The 16,547-nt window shown below is 38.4% G+C and overlaps 1 protein-coding gene across 9 annotated transcripts in view; it reads left to right on the top strand.

Moving 5' to 3' along the window:
• Window positions 1–16,547, top strand: part of nbeaa (neurobeachin a) — a 164,433-nt gene that overhangs the window by 112,767 nt on the left and 35,119 nt on the right. For 5 of the 9 annotated variants that reach the window (XM_041801761.1, XM_041801763.1, XM_041801765.1 and 2 more), the window contains exons 23-34: window positions 1,153–1,602; window positions 4,284–4,501; window positions 4,653–4,806; window positions 5,713–5,796; window positions 6,499–6,679; window positions 8,504–8,628; window positions 8,753–8,821; window positions 8,968–9,136; window positions 9,472–9,872; window positions 10,359–10,495; window positions 14,754–14,908; window positions 15,888–16,014. In XM_041801761.1, coding sequence (XP_041657695.1) covers window positions 1,153–1,602; window positions 4,284–4,501; window positions 4,653–4,806; window positions 5,713–5,796; window positions 6,499–6,679; window positions 8,504–8,628; window positions 8,753–8,821; window positions 8,968–9,136; window positions 9,472–9,872; window positions 10,359–10,495; window positions 14,754–14,908; window positions 15,888–16,014 — 2,270 coding nt within the window. Of the gene's footprint in view, window positions 1–1,152; window positions 1,603–4,283; window positions 4,502–4,652; window positions 4,807–5,284; window positions 5,309–5,712; window positions 5,797–6,498; window positions 6,680–8,503; window positions 8,629–8,752; window positions 8,822–8,967; window positions 9,137–9,471; window positions 9,873–10,358; window positions 10,496–14,753; window positions 14,909–15,887; window positions 16,015–16,547 lie in introns of all 9 variants that reach the window. The other 4 variants (XM_041801758.1, XM_041801759.1, XM_041801760.1 and 1 more) reach the window with 2 other exon arrangements.

The raw sequence follows: 16,547 nt of genomic DNA on the forward strand, positions 1-16,547 counted from the left end.
AGTTGCCATGTTTCACGTTAATCCTCAGTAGCTGCGCACGCGCAACTTGATAGTGGCTACTTCATGTGTTTTGTTGCTCTGACTGGTACATAGAGATGTGACGGACAGAACGTTCACCCAATCATACTCCGAATTTTTTTCAAAGCCTCTCCCTTTCCTCAAACATTTCCTATTGAAGCTTTCCCAGATGGATGTGTGAAACACATCCATCTGGCATGTCAGGTTAATAATAATGATGACTAACTTTAATAGAACAGTGGGTATCACATTGTAGTATGTGTCAATTAAATCCCCGTTAAATATTTTCTCATACCTGTTCAACCCCAGTTTACTCTGTCTAATAATATGCTGGCTATAAGATAGACTTAATGTATTTATTGCCTGCGTTTGTTGAAATTTACATAAGATTAAAAACAATTGCATATTTAATCACAATTGCAATATTGGAAGAAAAAACAATCACAATTAGATAATTTACCCATATGGTCCAACCCTAATCTGGATGCTTTTTCACTCAGTACATGCATATTGCACACACTGGATGGAGGTATGAGTACAATAGCCATGGCTTTATGCCATTTTGATGCATTTATACAGAGTGAAGGTAAAACTAGCTAGCTGCTACCATTTCATTGATAAATGCCAAATTATCTGTTTGTTTACCTGCTTCAGGAGGGATATTTGGCAAATACAGAAATAGTTTTAAATGTAAAAAGCATCAGGTAGACACAAACTCTGAGAGAAAGCTAATATCCATTTTTTATTTTTCTTTATCACTGTGTATATCATCCTCTCAGTTCTGAAGAGTGTCTTTAGACACTGCATAATTTTCTCATATAGTGCAGGCTTAGTTGCAGCAGATTTCCCTTGGTTTTCTTTTATTTCTGAGTGCATAAACAGACAACAGAAATAGAGACAAACAGTAGGAGATAGTGTGAGAGAAAAATAAGGCAAGTAGTACATCAAAGCTAGCCAACAGTAGACAGATTTATGAATAACTGGAGGACTCCCAACAAAAACTAGAAGATATAACAGACAGAAAAAGCATAAATCAAAAGTATAGAAATCATTTAGCAATGACTAAACAGACAACATACAAACAGCTGCAGACTTTCAGTATTTCTCAATGTTTCTTGATTTTTACTCCTCCAGGTTGATGAGAAGCTGCTTCCAGCACTGGCAGCCACAGACCCCCTCGTACTGCCAAGCCCAGACCAGCCCCCTCCATCCGGCCCTGTCCCGGCTCACTCCACCACCAGTGCCAGCGACGACCTCAGCCTGCTGGCCCACATGACGAGCTGCAGCTCTGATCTAACACAGACCCAGAGCCACACGGCCGGGGAGCTTCCAGAGGATGGGCCTTTTAAGATCCAGAGCCCGCTTGCTGACATCAGCTCCATCGCTGAGGCTGAGAGCCAAACCCAGAACCAGGGAGCCTCCAGACCGGATTTCCCAGAGGGAGAGGGCACATCCGGGGCAGAAGGAGAGGCTGCTGGGTCAAAGACTGGAGGAGACACAGCCAGTACTACTTCTGATACAGAGAGGTCAGATGATGGGAAAGACAAGGACACGAAGAAGATCCAAACTACTGCAACCACTCAGGTGTGTTTTCGAGTAGTGTGGGTGGCTAAAGAACATTCTGTGTCATAAAAATGATTTGCCATGTATGTGTTTATTCTTCACTGAAAAAGAAGGCATTTTAGGGTACATTATTTGGAAGATATATTGTATGTGTAATTAAAGGGTATTAAAGGGTAGAAGATAAAGTTGATATGCTGTTTCATCAAAACAGTCTCTGCATTGTTTATGGATGTTTTTTTCCAGCATCTTTTGCTCTGAAAAGCGAACACACACTGGGAACTTGTAAGTGGTTGTGATTTTGATGAAGAAAATTTCATAAGATGGCAAACTGCCTGGTTTAAGGCCAAAGCCTGGTCTTTTTGTCATTGAGTTGATTTTCTTCATTACAGGAATGGTTTATTTTATGAAATGTGGCCCTTATTTTTGGATCAGTCTTGTTGTAGCTGATCTTGAATTATTTACTGCATTGTATATTTTAAAAGGATAACGCTCTAGTCTTTGGCAGCATAGTACTGTATTTTTGTTGATGACATGTTATTTTCTTGCATAGTGAAACTTGCTAAAGTAAAGGCAGGGGGCAGCTGCAGTCTGGATTTGGAAGATTGGCTCTTGTATTAAAATATTTAATTGAAAATTAAAACAAATATTGAGGACCAATCCTAACTACATGATGTTTAGGTTGTCCCTTGCTACAACTAGTGCCTAGGAACAAAAACCTGCTGTTCTTAAGTGTTTATAACCTAGTACACAAAACAATGTTATCTATACAGATCATACTTTTCTATGTATTTTGAGTTCTGTGTTTGCATAATAAGTGAAGTTAACTGACATGTAGATGTGTAGTAGTTGTTTTCCAGGAAGATTAAAGTCATTTCCAGACTGGGTGCATGAGACTTGGATCTCTGCAGCGACACGGCTTGATTTTAATTTTGGCGTGCATGTCAACAAGTAAATGCTTTCAGACTGTCTGCATGAGTGTTGCATCTCAACATATCACTGGCGTTGGGCCAAAACCTTATATCTACATTTTTCATGTTTTTAATTTTTTCATCAATCAGTGCTATTGGCCACCCTTTACATCTGTCATCTGTCAGTTGGTTTTAACAAATTTTGAAGCAATAAAAAGAGTCTAAAATATGTTTAATTATCATCATCATTTAGTGTTGAATAACTTAAAAAAAATGTTTTTTTCCCGTTCCCTGAAAAGCAGTGTTTTGAAAATATATCTCTACTAATATAATATATTTAATAATATTGACCTTGTGAATGCCGATAACCCTTATAAATCACACAAGCCGAAATGATAATAATTATAATTATTATATAACGTTTATTTGCATAGCACTTACCAAAGCCAACATTTCAAAGCACATCACAAAAACATAAAAGTCCAGCAATAATAACACAATCAAATGAAAAATAATTGTGGCTTTAAAAGTAAAAGATATAAAAAGAAATAGTTACAAATTAAAACTCACTATGTAGAAAAATACAAGAGGAATGAAAACTGGATAAAGTATTAAAACCTAGATCAGAAATTTGCCAGTCTAATAGGGTTGTTCTCTAAACTTTCGCTTTTGCTGGAGTTTCCAGTGTACATATCAGTACATGTGTCACAATTAAAATGAACAAAGTGAAATTACATTTGCATTTTGTGCTTTTCAAAGTATAAGCCTGTTTCAGCATTTCTTTGGAGAAACTCACCCCATCTGAACAAACAGCTTTTACTCTGATATTTTCCCAGCTCAGTTTGGCTATACAGTAAATCAAGTCACTTGTAGGGAGAGTTATTGAGGTAAAACTTATGACAAATGTTGCTGTGACGGCAGGGAGATCGAACAGACACACAGTCTGAAAGCCACTACTATGTGAGCCAGAGCGGACACGTGTGGCAACCACATGCAGCAAAATACACACCTAGTCTTACACCTCAATTCCATCTCCTTACCTGTAATAACAGTGATCAATGGTTAGTATGAGACAGCATTACCATTGTGGAAACTGTCATGCTTGGCTTCAAAATATCTCTTCAGAAACTAATGGGGGACTTTGCTGAGACTACATCCATGTTTTATGCACTCTTGTAGTTGTAGAGAAATCAGAGATATTAAATAATTGAAAATATTTCAAGACACTGCTAATTTAATAGCAAAAAAGTGCCTTTTATTCCTATTTAGGATGAGTCATTTAAAATATCCTTGCAATGACTAAAACTAAATAATTTGTTTTAAATAACATCTACTTGGTCTGTTTGTACATTCAGACATGTTTCTCCACTCAGTTTGTTTGTGTTTATTTTTCTATATGTAATGAGGAAAATAGCAATTTCATCTTAATAAATAGCTAAATGTAATATTTTGCTTTTTTTTTGACTTGTCAGAATGTTGTTAGTAGCCTTTAACTGTGCTTGCATGGCTTGTGTGAGCCTCACTGTCCTTCTAGGTCAGCCTTTTGCCCTACCTAGTGTGACTAGTTGTGATTGAAAAGCATAAAAAATTGACAGTTTGTCAGAACAGAAAAGTTAAGCAACTGCCCACACATGAGCCAAATTTCCCTAAAAGCTCAGTGAACACAGAAAAATGACTCCTGGTGGGTCTTAAGTGGCTTCTTTTATGAAGTCAAATTTCATTACTTCATATATCCTGACATATTTTACCTCAATCATAACAGACATTTCCTGTGCTCACCCTCCCATGTTGCAGGCCCTCCATGGTCGCACCGCAGCACAGCTGGAGCGGGACCTTCGTGTTGATCTGGGTTTTAGGGGCATGCCCATGACGGAAGAGCAGCGCCGGCAGTTCAGCCCTGGACCCCGCACAACCATGTTCCGCATCCCAGAATTCAAGTGGTCTCCGATGCACCAGAGGCTGCTCACTGACCTGCTGTTTGCTCTGGAGACTGACGTGCATGTGTGGAGGAGGTGAGTCTTTGATTTTGATTTGGAATTGTATTTCTCTCACAAATCAGGATGAAGAAATTTACACTTACACACTGTATTATATATAATATGAAACAAAATATGTTGTTACAAAAAGTGATGACTCAGTCTCTTTTTTTTTTTTCCATTTCAGCCACTCCACCAAGTCTGTGATGGATTTTGTCAACAGCAATGAGAACATCATCTTTGTCCACAACACAATCCACCTCATCTCTCAGATGGTGGACAACATCATCATCGCCTGTGGAGGCATCCTGCCTCTGCTGTCTGCCGCCACCTCCCCTTCTGTAAGTGGCTCCACTGTGCCCCACTGTGATGGGAGGGGGAACTGCAGGTCAACAGCTGCCCTGTGTTAAAGCCCTTTATCTCACTGATTTCCAAGCAACGACTTAATCCTGATTGCTCGAATACACACAAATGTGTTGATCCTGAATGATTTATGGCTAAAAGGAGCCGTTGTGTCTGTAACATTTGATTTTAAACACAAATCTTTTGGCTTTTTTTCTGTAAAGGGTAAACATTGAAATTTTAAGAATATTTCCTGGATTCCTCTCATTTTTGCCCCTTGATATTTAACTGTCAGTCTAACACTTGCACAGTGTGTTTTTGCCTTAATTTGATCCTTTTTATTAACAATCTATTTCCTTTTGAGGTTTGATAATCTATTTCCTTTAATTGTCATTCTTTTCTTTTCTTTTCCTCTCTGTGTTTTGTGTATTTTCTTGTCTTTTTTGTCTGTTTTGTCTGTTTTTATTGCATGTGCAGAGTTCTAAGAGTAGTGCCAACAGTGTAAGTTGCAGTTTCTTTCTCTCTTTCTCTTCTACTAATTATTTGTTTCGGTTTTATTTACCATTGTGACTGACACTAGACCTTGCTTGTCTGGCATCCATAGTGTTTCTATTTGTTGTGCTCCTGCTTCTAATCAATACTCCCCCTTTTACTGTTTGTATCTTTTGTGGGTTTGTATAGATTTTTTGCCCCAGTGTATCTAGATCTTTAAGTTATAAGACCTGGATATATTGAACTTGATACTCTATGTATACTATTTTAACATTGTTAGGATAGTATACAAATAAAGGGAGGGGTAGAGAAGACTAAAAGGCCATAAGGTGGATCAATAATAAAGAGAAATTACAGTGAAGTAAATCACAGTAGAATCTGCTAAGCTTGTCCCATTTGTATCAACACTAAAGAAGGCAGGAGGAGCCGGACCCCAGAGAGGGTCAAAGGGAGAGGAGGTCACCCCCGTTCCTGGGGGAGGAGGCGCAGGGGGAGAGGTGGGTAAAGAGCCTTAGACTCCCACCATCACCAGAAGAGCTAAGAGCACCAACCTGTGCCCTTCTGTCCTCACCTTGTGTGTCTGTTTTTCCCCCAAATGTCCGTGCTCACACGCTCTGACAGGCGTCCAGATGCTTGCACTTTGTCAACTCTCCACAGCCCTGCACTCTCTGCTCACTGAAGCAGACACACACAAAACCACCCACTTGGTCTGATTGCAAGTTTTAACCCCTGATATGCTGCCTTGAGATTTATTTTTAATGAAAATCTGCTGATTATAAACTCTGGACATAAGGGATTGTATTTCTAGGCTAGCATTATCCATCTCTGCACTGCTACTGTTACTGCTAATATCTCACATTGCTACTGTTGCTGTCACACTGTTATCATTACCTGTGTCATCGGGCTGTACTTCTTGTATGTTGTGCAGAACACTTCATGTTGCCAGATTTCATCATATAAGTATGTTTTCACTCAAACAGCATGATGATCAAGGATGCTTTTCCTGTTTGCTGGTAAAAAATCAGCCATATTTGTTTGTTGTAGTCAAGTTTACAACCTACCTGCAAATGATTAAGTCCTACTGATGAAAAATAAAACAAGATAATACATAATTGAAACACCCTAGTGACAGTTCATCGTGTGAACATCCTCACTGAATAACCAGCATGCTTGTCTGTGTTTCTCCCTCCCATTCTCAGACGGAGTTGGAAAACATCGAGGCGACGCAGGGAATGTCTTCGGAGACAGCAGTCACCTTCCTATCCCGCCTCATGGCTATGGTGGACGTGCTGGTTTTTGCCAGCTCCCTTAATTTCAGCGAAATCGAAGCAGAGAAAAACATGTCGTCAGGAGGGCTGATGAGGCAATGCCTTCGCCTTGGTGTGTGCTACTTTCATGTATTAAACTTGTGACTTTCTATAAACTTAGTGGTTGGCCCTTTTGATGTGGAGGGAAGAGCAACAATCACAACACTGCATAAAGGTCTTCTAAAAATTGGTTCTTCATTGTCAAATAGTTAAAAACCAAAATAAGAGCTCCTGTGATGATTTTTAGCAGGTTGTAAAAAGGACTGATGTAAGTGCGTCCTTTCTGCGTGACCTTCAAAAGCAAACACAACCATCAGCAGCAAGACTGATTATTAGTGGGTGTCAGATAAAGTGCTTTAAAGCAAGCAGCAGATGTTTTTTTTTTACTTTTCAACAGCAAAGATTCATGCATGATAAAGCTGGTTGTTAAAGGATCACATGAGTTTTTGTCAGTTAACACTGCCTACACATTGATGGGACAACATCAGCAAGGAGATGACTGAGCACCTACACAGACATTTGATAAAATTACAATTTAATATCATAGATTGTTGAGACTGTGTCAGTCCACTGACACATTTCCTTCATTACATCCAAATGTAATTAAAATGGTATAAATCACTCAAAAATTTGATTAAAACTACAAATTCAGGTTTTCATAAAAAATGTAACTATTACTTTTGGTTTGATAAATTTTAGATCCTTGACATTTATCTGTAAATTATATACTTTGTCTTCCTGTAACCTGCTTGTGACAGGATTCCTGATTTACATGAACATCCATGGACTTAAAGCCCTGATGGAATCACAAATAAAGATCAAGATCTCAGGGGGCACAAGGCTTTATCTGCTCTGAGGTTGTTAGATTTAGATTGGCATATGTGAACTAAAATCATAGCGAAACTTCCTGTAGATAGTTTTTGCAAATGTCTTTTGGTACGATAAACATATGTAGACCTATTTTCTTAGGGTTTTGTCCTTGTAACAATTAAAATTGATGGTGTTTACATGGACTTGAGTATTCTGGTTATATGTAATATCATAATGATCATATTAAGGATACTGTGTTTACATGTAAACAGAGAAACCTGGTTATTCATAACTGTGCATATGGGAAATACTAGTATCCTGTGTCTGATTACTGCAGCTCATCTGTGATGTTTTCGCTACTTTTACAACAGAAACTGTGGTATTTGTTTAAATCTGAGGAGAATGAGACTACCGTGAATTGTTTTTGGCTTAAAAAATGCCAACAATGTTCCGATTCTTATGAATATGAGGTGATTATTATTATTATGAAGCACTTGGGAAGTTTAACAGAGACTCCAAGAAAGAGCTCAGTCATCCTACCAGAAACTTCATTCACTAGATAACTGTTTCTCAAGCAACTTCAGAATAAAAGCATTATGTGAAGACACGGCTAACTCAAGAGTTTACTTTGAAAAGAACACCAGAAGAGCTATGGTATCTATATTTCAGACTTAGCAGGTTGCTCACCGAGTGCTGTCTATCCAGCTTTCGCTCCCAGAGCTCAGAACTTTAAGTAACTTGTTGCATGATTGGTCATTCTCGGTTCTCAAAGTAAATTATACTCATGTTTCATTTATGTCTAGAAACTCAGACTCCATCCCCACCTCAGCCAAATCGGCACCCTCAAGATGTTTTTTCTTTCTTTTTTTTTTTTTTTAATGGACGTTTTAGCGTGGATGTTAATGGGGATTCATTGTCTTTTCAAGATAGCTGCTAGTGTTTTTTTTTTAACTTCTGAACTGCAACCCTTTTCCAGATGTTGCTGCATGATTTATGCCCACTTTAGGGATTTAAAGAAAGCGACTGCTTTAACAGCTCCATATTCTAATACTTACAATTTTTGTCCCACCCTCTCTGTCTCCATCAGTTTGCTGTGTAGCTGTGAGGAACTGTCTGGAGTGCCGGCAGAGACAGAGAGATCGAAGCTGCAAGTCCTCCTTAACCAGCAGCAAGTCACAGGACAGCCTCCACAGTGCCTCCACCACCAGCAAGGTACCACCCTCACACATGTAAAAACACAAGTAGCCACAGATCCTGCACTTAATACTCCAAATCTGAAAGAGAAATATTCAAAAGTATGACACAGCTCATCAAACACTCTGTCTTCCATATTTAGCAGGACCCAGACAGACTCCTGCAGGATGTCGACATCAATCGTCTTCGAGCTGTTGTTTTTAGAGATGTGGTAAGCATGTCTTTGTTTATTTTTTGTTTTATACAGTATGCAGGTATGGGGAGGGAAAGTGCGAGTAAAAAAACACCTGTATAGCTATAGAGGTGTTGTTTTTGTCTTTATGAATAAATATGTCTATGTGTGTGTTTGTGCTTCAGGATGACAGTAAGCAGGCTCAGTTTCTGGCGCTGGCAGTCGTCTACTTTATCTCCGTCCTCATGGTGTCTAAGTACCGGGACATTTTGGAACCCCAGAGGGAGATTGGCAGGTCCACCAGCCTATCAGGGAGAAGCATTCGACATGAGATCAACTCCCCTACCAGCACAGGTGAGTGTTGTGTATTTCTTTCACTGCAATATCCTGGATAGACGATAGTGTTAGATGTGGCTGTGATGAGTCATCATTGTAGCGTTGGTAGAGTGATTGCAGTCTGCAGGCAAACAACAAAACCTCTGCCAAGAATATGAGACAGTTAAGGGAATAAAAGGAAATGCAGGAAGAAAGACAGGTATTACTTGACAGAGAAACAAAAGCATACACAGGAGATGAAGCCGCCGAGATTGATGTGTTGAAAGCGGACAATAGGTTGAGTAATGATCTAACTGCATTTTACAGAAAGAAAATGTGTTATTATATCACATTTCATTCTTTATTTCTCCCAGAACACCCCTCCTCAGCCTTCTCCGACCGTGACAAACAGACCCCCACTCCAGTGGACGACTCCCCCCGGGCTGGTCTCCCTCACACAGACTCAGGCATCGGAGAGGAGGGCCATGTGGCCGGATCTCTGAATGGATCAGAGATGGGTCTGGGGCTGGGTCTCGGCCTTGTGGGGAGAGAGACGGACAGAGACAGAGACATGGGAGGAGGGGGAGGAGGAGGAGGAGGTGGTGGAGGAGGAGGCGGCACAGATCTTTTGTGTAGTCTGTCGTCTGATGTCAGGAGGTCACAGGAAAGCCTTCTGGATTCACCCCACAATCCCGGATCAAATCCCAACTCCAGCCAAGCCCCGCCCTCATCCATCTCCAGCATCAGCCAAACAAACAAAGGCATCAACGTTAAGGTGAGCCCCCTGATATCACCTGATTTATCTAGGATTCCCTGTTGAGACTGTGTTCTTCATTTTAACCACACATGATTGAAAAAAAAAAGACAAATATGACAGGAACTATAAATCAGATGTGTTACGGATCCTAGAAGTAAGAAAATATGGCTCATACATTTTCTTTTACCTTGTATCACTGACGTTGCTGCATCTTTCAGCATTTTCACACGTTTTGATGATGAAGCCACATCTTTTTTATGCATAGCTTTATGGAAAAGAGTTCAAGTCTTGGTTCACGTTCTCCTTTCTGTAGTACTCAATGCACTGGTTGCAGAATTGGTTCCAGGTCTTGGCTCTGTCTGGTGCATGTTTTCCTCCACTTTCCCTGTGTGTCTTCTCTCTCTTCAGCTGTCCTTTCTCAGTGGAGGCAAAAAGCCTGAAAAATAATTTAAAAAAAGTCTCTGTCCTGCACTCACTACATGTATTGTTTTCTCTCATTTGCAGGAGATCCTGAAGAGTCTGGTGGCAGCGCCAGTGGATGGCGGGGACCTAGGACAAGAGTCCGGCCCGACGCCCTATCACCCGGATCCTGCGCTGAAGACTCACCCCATGCTGCCCATGCAGTTCCACTCCTTCGACAGGTCAGACACTAACTGTTTGACCTAAAACAGACAAAGATATCAGAGTCAGCACATTCATCAATAGATTGATTTTTCTGGGCAGTGCTGATCTTTTAAAGATTCATGTTAGTGTATGGCTGTTTGTCAAAAGGCTGGGCATCAGTTTCAGAAAAACAATGGATTTATTAATCGATTGATTTGTAACTAGACAGTCACAAAGTGGTCTATGGATGACTTTTAACAACACTGACAAACATTAATCTTGTGCTTTCCTTCACTAGTCTAAGTAATGCAACCAATAATGCAGTGTCAGAAAAGAAATATAAATCAGGTACAGTGTGCCCTAAAGATGTGACACACACAATCTAAGAATACAATAAATATATAAAGATTATCTATTTTTAGACCATCTTATGATAATGAAACATGGTTTAGAAGTAGTTGATGAAGTTTGTTTGGATTAATAGGTTGATAAGTTAGTTGCTGAATATTAGAGTAGTTCAGCAAACTAAAAATAAGAGAAGAATCTATTGCAAGGTTAAAACTGCCCCTTTTTCTAACGGTTTGCATATTGACTTTCCAGTGAGTGCTGACCCACCTGTTTCTTCAGTGCATCACTTAGTTTTTCTGATCCTGCTGTGTGGGAGTCTTTGGAAGTCAATACGTTGATTGAACTCAACATGCATCACACATAGATGGCTTTTCTTGTAGTCATCTTGGATGTCCTCCTAATGTATGGCACATGCAAGCTGGATAGAATATTACTAAGAAAAACACTTATGGCAGTGCTTAGACCGGGCCCCAATACATACAACTATTTTTATGTTTATTTATTATTCATATTATTTTAAAAATGTTCTTAATGATAAAAAATATTACTGATCTCAATGTATAGATTTTTTAAGGCGTGATTAGTGCTGTCAAACAGGTTACTTGTTTTTAATTAATATTCACATGAGGATGGCTGGCTGCTCAGTATGACTTAAGTGTAAGAATTGTTAAACAAAGTTGGGTGCTCTTGGAGAACGGGGAAATAATGTCCATCATTAAAAGAGGAAATCAGGCACTCCAAACATGGAAAAAAGATAGGAAATACTTTCAAAATGCATTTATTATAATGGCCAAACCATTTGAAAATGATTTGTACTGAACATCTGAGATTAATTAATAAGTGGGCATTTTGCTGTCAGTCTCTTCTCTTCCTGTTCCCATCAGCCTCTAGTGAGACACACACATAACCTGGCACACCAGATGGGATTTGTTTCACACATCCATCTGGAAAACCACTGATAGACAGCGTTTGGGAAAAAGCAGAGTCTTTGAAAAAAAAACTCGGATGAACGTTCTGTCTGTCACATCTTTACGGTCAAATCAGAGAAACAAAACACGTGACGTTGTGCCGCTACCGAGGAATAAACTCCATATAGAACAGCATAACGCAAACCATGGCAACTGTAGACATGTCAGTACCCAACTTTAGTCGTTTTTGAATAGAAAACAACCAAGTGCTGTTCTTTGTTCTTCTTCTAACAAAGAAATGTCGTAAAGTTCTGCTAAAACTGATGCTTTAGCAGCATCCACGCTAATCTCTTCTGCCATAACTGTACCGGCCTCTTGTTGCTGCTTGCTTACGTCACGACTCCACCACGCCCGAAAGTACTGCCCCTCGAAACTGATTGGTCCTGTCACTTTCTAACTGGGCCCAAACAGTTCAGATGGGAGCTTTGCAAGATGAATTCACCAGTAAGAAACACGGAAACGGGCGTATCTGCTTTGCAAGGTCAACACACACAGAAACACACTACATTTGCATCATCCCTCTATTAATCTGCAGTCTTTCTATACCTTTTAATATAAAAGTATGTAGCTGCTTCCAAGCTTGTAAAATTTGTGATGCCATTCAGAAGCCTGTTCTTTCTCATTTTTTAATTACTATTATTATTAGAACTACCAGTAATACAGTCCTTCTCATATTAGATAGATAGAAATAGTTGATAGGTATTTATTTTTAATATGTAAAACAGAGTGCAAAGTGGTCACACAAAGAAAGAAAATAATGCTCATAGACAAAATAAAAGAATATATAATAATAGTTAAATACAGTGCAATGCAAATGTCACATGTAACAATTTGATTTACAAATCCAAAAAGGAGTGGGAGGAAGTAAACACTTATTTAATCCCACCCCTACTCCATAATTCACTAATGTGCTATTTCAAAAATAATAAATTCATTACAGATTTTATTTCCTTTATCAAATATATATTTATACTAATTTGTGCTTGTATACACATACCTGTACAAACTGGATTGTTTTTTCTAAATATTGAATCTGAAATACTAAATATTTAATCCTTGCAATATTATCATAGCAATCATAAACTTTACATTTAAATATAAGCATACAAAAAAGGAAATTGAACGATTGGTGATAGTAGTAAAAACAACAATTATTACCACTATTATCATCATCATAATAAACAAAAAAGTGAGTATTAGACTCCCAGTGTCTGTGGAAGACCCTCTTCATCCCTGTACTTTGTGAAAATCACCTCTTTGTACCTTATTTAAACATTGCTTGAGATCCACACTCAGACTATTCCACAGTGTCACCCCACAAATAGAAACATATAAACTTTTCGTCACTGTGCACAAGCAAACAGATTCAAATTTATATAGTCCCCTTAAGTTATAATTACATTTTCTTTCAGAGAACATAATCCGTTTATTTTCTGGTAATTTCCTATTTTTAGCCCTAAACATAATTTCCACAATATCAGAAAGTTTTAGTATTTTTGACTGTAGGAATAATAAGTTGGTGTGATCACAATAACCAGCATTGTGAGTGATCCATATTGCTCTTTTTTGATGTATAATTAGTGGATGTATTGTAGTTTTGTAGTTATTCCTCAGACCTCTGCACAGTAGCTAATGTAGGGTGAAACCAGTGAACAATCAATAGTGTGGATGCTTACTCAGCATCCCCACCCAGCATCACATATTAAAGAATATGTGATGATTTTTGATCCAGAACTTGTTTTGCTTTGTTTAAAACTGCAATGTTTCTTGATAGTTTGGAGTGTATATGTTTAATGTGAGATCTCCAGTTGAGTTTTTCATTGATTATAACCCCAAGAAACTTTTTTTTCATCAAGTCTTTCAGTACAAACACCATCTATTTGAATATTAATATTATCATTGGCTTTGGCATTCCCAAATAGCATCATTTTTGTTTTGTTCAGGTTTAAAGATAATTTGTTACTATCAAACCATGTTTTTAATTTCCTCATTTCTGAGGTGATCTCCTCCACTAAGGACTGTAAATTATGTCCAGAACAAAACATATTTGTATCATCAGCAAACAAAATGAGCTTCAGAACCTTTGATACATTACGTATGCCATTAATATACAATATAAACAATTTAGGGCCCAACACTGACCCCTGGGGGACCCCACAAGCAATGTCCAAGCAGGAAGAAGAACTATCACCCATCTTTACAGACTGTTTCCTGTTACTTAAATAGCTTCTTACCCAGTTAGAAACCACCCCCCTGATACCATAGCATTCTGTATGCATGGTTTCAAAGCCTGTGCTTAATTAGAGTATTCTTTTAATTGATTTAACGAGCTAGTAGTAATGCATTTATTTCATTTATATTAACTGATTTTAATTTTGCTGTTCCACATGTTGATGAATGAACCTTGAACTCAAACCAGTAGTACATAGTCGCTGTATCTTTTAAGAAGCTTTTACTGGATTTTAATTTGGCAGATTGATACCTTCAGTTTCGTTTCACTATGTTTATAATGTTCTTTTTGCAAGTGACTGAGAAATAACAGTATGGTTTTCTCTGGAGGTTGGCTGGAAGTTTTTTGTTTGTTTTTTGTTTTGTTTTGTTTTGTTTTGTTTCTTTGCTGTAAATGTTTTTGTTAATAACTAACCAAACTGATCTTGTAAGCTCAGCACAGTTCAAAGATAGTTTGAGAAATGATCTTTCATCAGTGTAGTCACCATTACAAAACTTGGCTTGCTGTTTCTTCTTTCCTTTTGAAAAAGTGAAAAATGTGTAAGTAACAACCAGTAAAATCTATTCAGTTAAAATATCTGTCATTTATAAACCTCTATAATTTGCCTTTGACATTATTACCTCAGCATAAAAGTGAAAATACTAACCAGCCAACTAAAGCATCTCTTCTGTAACTGACTCAAAATGTAAGTGTTTGTGCTGGTTTCTCTGTTTTTCCTTGTCTAGTAACTTGTGTCATGTTTTTTTATAGGAGTGTTGTGGTTCCAGTTAAGAAGCCTCCACCTGGAAGCCTGTCAGTCAACACTGTAGGAACACCCACCACCAGCGGAGCGGCCACTCCCGGCAGCACACCCAACATTTTTGCAGCAGCGACAGCCACACCCAAAAGCATGATCAACACTACAGGTGAGAGATACACCAACTGAACCATACAACACAAATGTCTTCAATTTAGTCAATTAAGTTGTTAAATCTTAGTGCTTGAATATATAATAACATATATGCTTTTGTAGGGTTTATTTTTGGGGGTTTTATGCTGTTACTGGGGAGACCTGGATAGAGTCAGAAATAAGAAAACAGGAGTAGCAAATTGCTTACAGAAAAGGAGCTAGATGTACAGACAACAACTGCCTCTGTACATGGCTCTCAAACAAACTATCAGACCACCATGCCTCCATGCATATTTTCTTTAACTGATGAGATTCAGTTTGCAGTAAAAAGAACTGTTTTAGCTGTGAGATGACAAATTAAACCAACAAACGTCTTGTTCTGGCTTTAAGGAGACAGCAGCATAACAGACCAAGCTGGAATAGAAACACACTGAACTAATACTACCAGCAGACCTTTTCAGAACTAGTTAATGCTTATTTCAAAGGCTGGACACAAATCTTCATTAGGTAGCTTAAAGAAAATTGACACAATCTACTTTCCTGTTTTGGACTGTGTATTTATCACAACATGAAATCTTAGGCATTAAAAATAAAGAAGCTTAAGAGAAAGCAAATATGAGAAAATCTTTGACCCAAATGTGGTTATAAGGAAGAGAAAAATCTTAAATAAGAGTAAACCTAGCATGTAAGATAAAAAGCTGTCCTAGCAGCTCCACTGTACCAGAGTAGATTTGTATTCAGGCTCTGTCTTCCTGTCATGCATACATGCATAATGGACACTGGAATTGATTCTCTATATTGATTGCAAAGCTGTTTTCACAAATGGAGGCCATTACCAGAAGACAAGCAGCAGCATGTCCGCTGAAATTCTATCCTAATTGAATTTGGCCACATTCTGATCCAGATATTAATGCATCTCTCACTATTATCATGCATGCTGATTATGGCTTAGCTATACTTGTCTTATTTTTCATCCCCTTTTCTGTCCTGTCCAGGTGCCGCAGACTCGGCCTCCTCATCCTCCTCCTCCTCTTCATCGTTTGTCAACGGTGCCACCAGTAAGAATCTGCCGGCAGTGCAGACGGTGGCTCCAATGCCAGAAGACACAATGGAGAATATGAGGTCAGAACTCTGAACACTGCAAAGCTCCCTCCCACTTCAACCATCTAGCTTCCTCTCCCTTTTCTTTTCTCCCTTTTTTATGTTTTTCTTTTTTGTTTATTCATCTCTTTTTCTTGCTCATCATTTTTCCACATCATTCTGCTCCCTTTACGATTGTACACTTATATGTACGTCCTTTCTGGAGAATTCTCACCGGCAGGTCACAGTCAGTACTGATACTAAACATTTGTTACACTCAGTGGTAAAACTTCAGGCTTATGTAGAAAAACCTGATTTTTGATTTAGAAACAAGCAATGATTGTGGGAATAATGCTTTAAAATGTCAAATAATCATCCAAACCTTAAAGAAAGCAAACTTTTTATTGACAGTTTTGGATAAAAAGTCACAAAACTTTAACCATAATAAGATACTGAACTGATGTGTGATATGCTGATAAATGTTAACCCACCACTGATCAGTCAAATGATAATAACAGAAAGCTTGTAAAACTACTTAATCTGTGCAAATATTTTATGCTGGCATGTACATGTAC

The sequence above is a fragment of the Cheilinus undulatus genome, linkage group 12 (assembly GCF_018320785.1).
Source record: "Cheilinus undulatus linkage group 12, ASM1832078v1, whole genome shotgun sequence".
NCBI classification, from domain to species: Eukaryota; Metazoa; Chordata; class Actinopteri; order Labriformes; family Labridae; genus Cheilinus; species Cheilinus undulatus.